Raw genomic sequence first — 9,423 nt, 5'->3', positions numbered from 1 at the left:
GTGGTGACTTCGTTGCGTTGAGCGACAACTCAACAGAAAGAGAATTGTCGAGTGTCAGTGTTCCTTCTGCGAAGTTGATGACTGCATCGTTTGTCAACAGAAAGTCTCGACCAAGCACGGCACTGGTAGTCATGTTTTCAAGAACATGGAATTGGCAAGGAAATTCTCTTTCACTAACTGACAATGGTACTTTGATCTGGCCACATGTTCGCAGCTTCTGGCCACTGACTGTATCCACTCGTGGATAAGCGCTTGGCACCATGGTGAGTGTGGTCTCTTCGGAAGATACTTCTTTGACGAATTCAGCATCTATGACAGAAATACAGGCTCCTGAATCAACTAACAGGTCGACAGGATAACTAAGTATTTCCGCTTTGACGAAGGCATGACTTTGTTCTTGTTTGGGACGCACGTTTTTCGGAGAATTTGTAGGCAGTGGACTTGTATCTGTGCGTATCTGGTTACGTAATGGGTTCATTGTTTCTGCTGTGTTTAAAGAAGACTTGGCTTGGGTGGAGTTGAGGCTCAGTTTCACTCTAGCCGCTGGGTCTGTTTCTACATGGGAGGTGTTCTGACTTAAATGATTTTCCTCAGATACACTCACTAGAGTTGCCTTCTGTTCTTCATTTGGGCTGTTTTCGGTGCAAATCTGTAGTCGAACAACAATCTCTTGGTTACCGTTTTCTAGAGGGGCTTTTACAAACGCGTCTTGAACGTGATGTTTCGGTGAGATGCCCATCTTGACCTCGCTTTGCGGCTTTGCGGTTTCTTTCGTCTTGGTTGGACTGCTGCTTGTGACAGTATCGATGGTGCTAATTGTTGGAACTTCTGTACTCACGGGTGTGGGTGGTACTGGCTGGCTTCGTATTGCATAGTAAACTCGTTCAACTTCCTTCTGTTGCTTGGTCTGATTATGGGATAGCTGATTACGTGGTATAGTTTCTTGCTCAAAGGTAACGATGATGGGCTCGTCCTCTGTTGTTTCTCTGGTATTCTGGATAGTTTGTGGCTCCCAATAGCTTTGACTTTGTTGGAATCTGTGGAAGCAATGTTGTCTCACGTGACCGATTTTCCCACAAATGTCGCAGATAGGTCTCGCGCCACGGGTTGGCACTCGCTGCTGGTCTTGACGACGGTTTCTAGAGGTATAAGTTCGCATGAACCCATCTATGCGTGATTGCATTCTTCGGATCTCCTCTAAGCCGCGAGACAAGGCTGAGGTCATTTCTTGGAGCGTTCTGCCTCGATCATAGCGGTCAGCTTCTTTAGCTTTTTGAGACTCTAAATCTTTCATTGCAGCTTTAAGTTGACGAATTTCTTCGCGGAGACGAGCGTTTTCATCTTCTTTATTATCGCGGTAAAAAATTTCCCTTGTGGAAGGCTGGTAAGCTGCAATAGTTGATTCTTGAATATGATTACCATTAATAAGTGTCATTACTTGCTTCATGTCACGCTCAAGGCAAGCAAGCTTCTCATCAACGGAGGGCTGAGGCGAGGAATGGAGGGCGGAAGTCGAAGCTTCCTTAGGCTTATTCTTATTAGCCATACTGGAGACAATGGAAGTTAATTGTTGCTGTATTTGAGCAAGAGCGTCATTTCCTTTAGCGTCTTGGAGTGATAGCTGAACTGTTTGGGTGAGGCGGGCCGCATTTTCCGCTTCTCTGAAGGTTCTCGGCAGTAGTAATGTACTACACTCTGAGGCAAATTTGCCTTAGAGATGTAGTACATCACTACTTCCAGTGCTGGATACAAAATATGGGACAAAAATGGATTCAAATATTGGAATCAAATATTAGAATCAAAAACTGAATTTTTGCGCTGGATTACAAGCGGAGCGTTTCATAGTATTTTATTTATAAAATGCATGAAACTTATGATCAAATATAATAAAATATTATATTTGCTCCTTATCTTAACAACTGACACAAGCCTGAAAAAACAAACCCTAACTCAACCCTAGGTTCAAAATAAAAAAAAACTTCTTATACTCTTTTTAAAATATGGAAAATCAGGTATATACCCCGCTGAGTTGTCTCATTATTAATATTTAAACACCTTGAACATCTGCCCTATGTTTAGTATGTCAACCAATCATAACTTTCATTTTTTAGTCAAAATTGTTTCTTAAATGTATTATTTTTTCAAATTGGTTTCAAAGTTGGTTTTAGATTTGGTTATCAAAAAACTTCTTATACTCTTTTTAAAAAATATTGGAAGTGCGTTTAAATCAAGCTATGGATTCAAGCTATGGATTCTAGCGGAGCTTTTCTTTTTTATTTTCTAAAATAAAATAAAAGAGAAAATCTTGTTCATATAAAATTTTATTTTATATGATCAATTATATTTATTTGTTTGTTATGGATTCAAACCCTAGAAAACCAAGCCTGTAAAACCAAGCCTAACTCAACCCTAGGTTCAAAATAAAAAAAACTTCTTATACTCTTTTTTAAACTTTTTTTATACTGCGTTCGAATGAGATTGTCTTATATGGGTCCACTTGCTACCCAGACTATACTCTTTTTTACATTGCTCACAAAACCATCGTGTATTTCGCATATAACGGGCTTTTGTGCGCCTTATAGCTTTCATTTTGTCTTCTTTGGTAAACCATCTCTGGTATCGGCCATTAACAATATTATCATTCCAAAACATCAATTGTTATATATTAATAACACAATAGAATGGTAATTGCTCAGTCTGCTGAAAGATTGATGAGAATTTTTTCTTGGTGAACGGAAAGGAATAAGCTTGAAGTTCGCTGTAAATGTACACTTTTGGATTCAGAATTATGTTTTCATCAAAAAAATTGGAGGCAAAGATGTGTCTTTAGTTGTTGCCCTAAAAAGTAGAAAACGGGCATTTTCGGATTTGCTGCAGAGAAAACAACCATATACAACGGAAACTAGAGCTGCAGTCAGTTAGTTGGCTTTTAAAGCTATGAAAATTATCACTTTGCCATAACAAGAAATCATTATTATCATGTGTCCAGATATGTGAAGGCTGCAGTTTTTTTTAATCATTGCTGGTGTTTTCTACGCAAATATACGTTGTTGGTCATTTAAGGGTTAAGATGAAATAAATTGCTTAAAATTTGACACACACCCTTTTCTGTCTCAGCTTAAATGAGTGGTCCCCCCTTTCACTCATTACCACTCGTCAACCGAACTCCTCTGATCCCCCACCTCCCAGGCGATACTCCTGACCTTAGTTTCCAGCCGTGGAGATTTCGGTGCGCCCGCGATCCCCTCTCCACCTCTGTCGACTCCTGTCCTCTACAGGTTGGTAGAAGAGAGGATCGCGGGCGCACCGAAACGCCCACGGTTGGAAAGTGGATGCTCTCGTCCAGTTTTCACACGGCCATTCTCTCGTTCGCGTTCATAAGTTGAGAGACGAAAGCCTAGTCTTGGCCTTCTAATTAAAATGGCACACTACGTACTTACCACGATAAATATGGATTCTAGGTAAGTTTCATAGCATAAAGATCAGACAGAGTTGACAATTTTCTTGTTCATCAGGTTTGTAGACGGCTGGGCGCAATAGATATCGGGAAAGGGAGATTTTATATCACTTTCGATTTGTTCAGATGACATCATTGCCAGAATCGAGTAACTTTATACATAAGAAGTCCCATCAGCGCACTGGTTACGCATTCTCTTATCGTTGTGACGACGAAATAAGGTTTTCAGAAATATCGTTTGAAAAATGCAAGAATTCGTTAATACACACTGGACGGCTAGGCGGACATGCATCATCATGGCTCTTATTGTTTGTGAGTACTTATTGCTTGCAGTTTGTTTAAAAAATAAGTGGAACATACACGTGAACGTATGAAACCAACAATAAGTGAACGTTTTCGCCTTTTGTAGTCGGTATAACCGGACTTGCGAACAGGCAATCAAGTGCGCGGACAGTGTATCAAATCCTTTCAAAAGTAGGAAAGCCAGCAACGTTTCTGTTTCAATGCGCATGTTTATGTGCTTGAATTGTTTGACTGTACAGGGATATAATTGCATCGGGTATACCGAGCGTGTACCGCTTGAAATTTCAAATATCTCTTTTTCGGTGCAAATTTCGTTTACTTCCTAATCTCCGAAAGCTATACTATATTTTAAAAGTCCAGTAGAATCAGCTTTACTTGTAAGCGAATTGAATACTTCAAAGCACTTGATCGTTAGCTTTCTGAGCTTTCTTCCACTGTTCTTAACAGATTTTGTTTCAACACTTCAAATTTATACTACGCTATAGAAACTCGCTAGTTTTCTCCTCGTACAAATACAAAATTTCTTGTGGTTTACAGCTCAAATAAGTAAATATATATTCGCTTTGTCTGCATAAGCGCGCGCAGGGCACAACATGAACAGTGCGTAGTATAGCATTAATCGCTAAGATAATTGTTTGAAAAACTCCCGCCCATTGTAATGTGATACCTAAGGTATTCATTGAGTGAGTATATTGATTTATTTCTCTCTATAGGGCTCAGTTACATAGATATAACATCCGCGGAAGGTAAGAATGTGTGCGTTGTTTATTTGTTTTAAAATATTCCTGGGAAAAACACCTTGGGAAAACTCCCGCCTCATGTGTATTGTAAACGTAGTTTATTTTAGTTTCCGTTCAGAGAAACAATTAACGTTCTTTGTTTATAGTGAAAGAAAATTTTCTCTGTATACCTCTAGCGACTCAATTACAACACATTTTCTCAGCATGCGAGTTTCAAAGCTTACGTAGAGCAAATTATTTATTATTGTGGGACGCACTAGCGGATATTATTTCTAATTCGGTCATTTGCTTCCAGACTGTACCCACTGTGTTTGTTTCTCTGAAGAATAATGGTTTTCTTTAGTATTAAATTCATGAATTTAACTCTCATGGACGTATAGTAAAAGAAATTATTATGCAAAAATGTGTAAACGTTGTCATGGATGATCTGTTTAATTCGCGTGATTTATGCAATTGATAACTGGCCGGCCGTCACGCGATCACGCAAAGTTTGTTGAAAATTATAGATCCACGTTTAGCGAAGCGCGCGAGTGACGTCACGACTCAGAGAAGACTCAGACAAACAAACCGAAATGGCGGACGATTTTCCTAAAACACTTTCATAAAACAAGAACTTCGCCTAGATTCCTTCTATTTCTCTCAGAACACGCTAATGTTTTTTGAGCCTCGTGGGGGTTATATCCATTTGCATTCTAATTTTAGATCTCGCGCGCTTCGGTATTATATTGATGTGTGATAATTGTGGCAAGTACACATGTATATACAAGAGGAATAAGTATCGAATAAAATATGACGTTGGTATGCCTGTAATCTGTATATGTTACACCTTTTTAGAGGACCAAGTGAAACGTAAATCAAAGAAGTTTTAATTTAGTGCCGGATACTTTCAAGATGTTTCTATCAACACTAACGTTGCTTCACATAAAATCCGAGTGACCGAAAAGAAACGCGTAGTTTTAATTTCTAAATTTTAATCATCTGAATCGTCCATACAGACGTTTAATAAATTTCGTAAACCAGCCATAACCAGAAAAATTCAGTGAATGTGCCAGCAATTGCTGTCCTGGAAAGAATAAAAATGTTTATTTTAGAGTTAAGATGCCCTGCTAAATTATTTCATGGCAGAAAAAGTTAAAATTTGTTTGATCTTTTTGTAGTAACTGCAACAGGAGACGCTTGCTTCGATGAGCCTCTAACCGTACGCTGCGAAGCTCTTCAAAGGGTGGATAGAGTAGTTGATGTGGAATGGAAAGTGCGAAATCCAAACAACCACCAATGGATTCGGTTCGCTTACTGCGACAAGTCCATGGCCTGCATGGTGATGAAACCTCGCTTGCCAAACGGCATTAAAGTTATGAACATTTCTAATGGGAACCTGACCTTGCAACGGTCAACAAAGAACAGCACAAACAGCCAGGCCCAGTTAAAATGTGAAGTCCACCACTCGGACAACTCCATAAATTATCATGTTCGTGAGATCAACTTCACCGTATGTAAGTTCCACTTTACTACTTGTACTTCGCATGTGTACACGTGTAAAGCATGAATTAGTCAACAGGTTTGATGGAGTCGGGAAGGGGACTATATAGAAGGAAGAAAAGAAAGCAAAGCGGTGAAAAATTAACCCTGAAGAAGATTTATATAGTAACGCCAGCGAACGGTACGACACTTTATTAGTATGACGTTTCTTCGAGTCCAACAAGTCGTTACGGCCCTTTAATAATTTCATTTATTTCATCATTTGCCTTCAGTATACACACACAGAGAGACAGACAGATAGAGAAAGTTTCTTAGCACATTTAGCACAATTTACAAAAAAAATATTGAATAACGCTGCATTACTAACTCTTCCAGGTATCAAGACTCAGGAAGCTGCTGACGTAAACTTAACCAGGGTCTTGCGGAACATGTTACCATGGAAACAAGTGGTCGATATAGAGGTGTACTACACTAACGAAAGGTTTGCCTACTGCAACACTGGCGGTTGCACAAAAGTAAATGACAGCCATGACCCAGTTCCAGTTTTCTGGAACCGATTACAAGTTAATCACGGCTCGTTGCTGCTGACCGGAATTGAGGAGAATGACAACGGGCGCGAGATTAAAGTCACAGTTCACTTAAAGGCATCTCCTGACGACTCCAAAGCGAAAAGGGCTGCCGGAATGCAGACAGTCCGTGTCTATACCTTGAAGATCTTTGTGTTGAACAGTTCTCAAGGTAATTTTGAAGTGCTATCAATAAGTGATTTTAAACACTCTGCTCCCCTTTCCCTTTTCTTTTGCATTTAAGGTGCCTCTGTGACATTGACCTGTTTGAGCTTAAAATCGCTTTGAAAACTCATCGTGTGGAATTCGTAGGAAAGTAAGGGAACTTTTTTTTTTGGAAACCCTAACACGCCCTCTGTGGAAAATGTTGTGGTTCATAACGTTTAACACTAGTTGTTCAAACTCCCACGATTGGCGGTGCTGTTTCTCCATTTATGTGTGAGGGGATCATTCTCTCTCCCGTCTTAACACAAAAACTGCCCACTTAATTTTCTCTTGTATGCGTTTATGTAGACCGAAAGCAACTCTGTTCCGCCGTGTCTTTATCTTCTGTTTACTACTGGCTAATGCCCGAAATATTAACACCGAAGTTTTCTCTTATTCTTTAGAACGTACATGGTTGTACGCGTTTTATACAACAAGTCGAAAAACTGAATTAACTTATCTTGAAAATCATCTGAGACATCAAAGGCCATTACACTGTAAGGAACCGCTCTAATACAACTGACTTAACCATTGGCACAAGCTGGAGCTGACCTATGATCATTTTTTTGTATAATTTCAGAGCCAAAGCTTGAGCTACCGATAACACCGCCAACGACACGAACTGACCGTACCAGTCTCCCTCCCAGTTCTAGTCACGCTGAATCTCCAAAAAGGAGCAGTGCGTCTGCTGCCAATGGACAAGAGTGGACAGTGGCTGTGATGACGTCAGCCGTTTTCCTTGGCACCATGTTTGGAAGCTGATCATGAATGAAAAGTAGAGTAACCAGTCCTACACAATGTTTCACACTCAATAGTGAACTTTTTTAACAAAAAAGTTGGTGTGTGTGTGTGTGTGGAGTTTCTAGTCGACATCCCAATTCTGGGGAAAACTGAGTGTTTATTTAACGGTGAGGTTGGTTGCTAGGCAACATGTATAATAGAAATGCATGCAACTTGTCTTGCACTGAAACAGAAAAGCGAACTGAACCGAGGAAAGTCGAAGCAAAGATTTTTATACCATATTTATATATTCGCCATATTTATCCAATTCAAGTATATTTATTTTTTTATGCTCGCCGCGTCAATTAACACATATTTATTATGGCACGTTATTAGCCTGAGACGGACTTATATATTTCTTATTACGATTAGTTTTATTTTAATCAAGTATGCAATCGTTTAATTTTTGTCATCGTCAACTTTTTGGTTTAAAAAGAGGACATTTTTTCTTTGTTGGATTCAATATAAATATTACTGGTTCCATTATTTTCTATTTCCATGTCAATGTTTATTGGTGCTTCCTACAAGGATTTATAAATATAATGCAAGATCGTCTGAATGAAATTCACATCAACTATATACGGATAAATTATAACAAACATTCTATATAAATACAGAGGAAGTCAGATACATGTATTGAACAATATTCCAACATCCATTAAAAACTCCAAATCAGTATGTATCTTTAAGAATTGATTTAGAAAGAAACTAAACAATACCTTCTCTGTAATTCCTAAAATGTATATCGTAATTACAAAATATGATTGTCAAATGTATATTATTAAACACTTAGAACATGGCGGGCCATGTTAAAAAGTAAAGTAGTAAACAACAAGATGTAACAGGGACTCTCTTGTAAGCCCGTGTGGTTGAGAGCTCCTGGTGTTTGTATGTTCGAAATATAAAGAAATATAAAGGAATATTAAAAGGGTCTTATTATCGTAAACTCTCAAAACAAACGTACGCCTACCTCAGTTGTTGTATTTTGTCGTTTCTGCGGCTGTAAATGGCGAATTTGGACAATTTGGAGGGTTTTGCGTTGACTGTTGACATAGCGCAACAGTTTCTTTAGAAACTAATCGCTTCTTTCATTTTTTTGGACGAACATTTCTTGAATAAGGCGCGGGGAGGAAACCATGGATAGTAGAAGAGGCTTTTTATGATCCACGAGCAATCCGGGAAGAGGAACAAGGACAAGGGAAACTTCGGCCTGTTCCAAACGTCGTGCTACTGCCGTGCCGAACTGAATTGAAGGGTGAAGTTCAACTTAAGCACGGCGGTAGCACGACGTTTGAAACCATTCAGTTTCTGCAGGCTGAATTAAGTTCGGCACGAAGAAGAAGGAAGTTTTTTTTAAAAAAATCGGAGTTGTTTTTTGAAAATTGGTGTTTGTTTTTTGAAATCGACGTTTTTGAACATTAGAGTTTGATCTTGAACATCAGCGTTGGTTGATTTGCGAGCTTCCAATTTGACTTTGAAAATCATGTAAAATGATTGTTGCGGTTTTACTGCGGAATGGCAGTTTTCTTCTTAAGATGGTTAACATGGTTAGATCTAGATGACAAACCTAACAGATCACATTGCAATGTGGCAGACACGGTTAGAGTTGTCAGGGTTCGAGCCCTAACCGGGCACATTGCAGTATTAGGCCCCGCCCCGTCCACACTGACCCGGGTAAATTTGAAAACGCCGGGTAAAATGTTTTCCGTCCACATTAACCCGGGTAAATTTGAAAACGATACGCTTCATTGGTGAGCGTTTTTGAAAAGCTCCGTTTTCGATGACCAAAAACGCCGTTTCAGTGTGGACAGTTGGCCTAACCGGGGAAAAAGACGCGTTTTCAAATTTACCCGGGTCAGTGTGGACGGGGCCTTAGTCAGGGATTGTGCTTTGC

The 9,423-nt window shown here is 39.4% G+C and overlaps 1 protein-coding gene across 2 annotated transcripts; it reads left to right on the top strand.

Moving 5' to 3' along the window:
• Positions 1–3,658: 3,658 nt before the first annotated feature.
• LOC144643274 (uncharacterized) lies at positions 3,659–8,475 on the top strand. 2 transcript variants are annotated; one of them, XR_013568881.1, is made up of 6 exons: positions 3,659–3,769; positions 4,474–4,506; positions 5,658–5,993; positions 6,355–6,717; positions 7,330–8,255; positions 8,437–8,475. XR_013568881.1 is itself a non-coding variant. In XM_078502476.1 (5 exons), exons 1-5 carry the CDS (start codon positions 3,703–3,705, stop codon positions 7,509–7,511), a joined length of 981 nt encoding a protein of 326 aa, XP_078358602.1. In that variant the 5' UTR covers positions 3,659–3,702; the 3' UTR covers positions 7,512–8,475. The 2 variants fall into 2 exon arrangements, 1 of the variants encoding a protein (XP_078358602.1); XM_078502476.1 differs by having other exon boundaries at positions 7,330–8,475.
• Positions 8,476–9,423: the final 948 nt, after the last annotated feature.

This window comes from Oculina patagonica, chromosome 2 (assembly GCF_052425735.1).
Source record: "Oculina patagonica isolate OP01 chromosome 2, crgOcupat, whole genome shotgun sequence".
NCBI lineage: Eukaryota > Metazoa > Cnidaria > Anthozoa > Scleractinia > Oculinidae > Oculina > Oculina patagonica.
The sequence above is the reverse complement of the archived record's forward strand: the minus strand, read 5'-3'. Positions and strand labels throughout refer to the sequence as shown.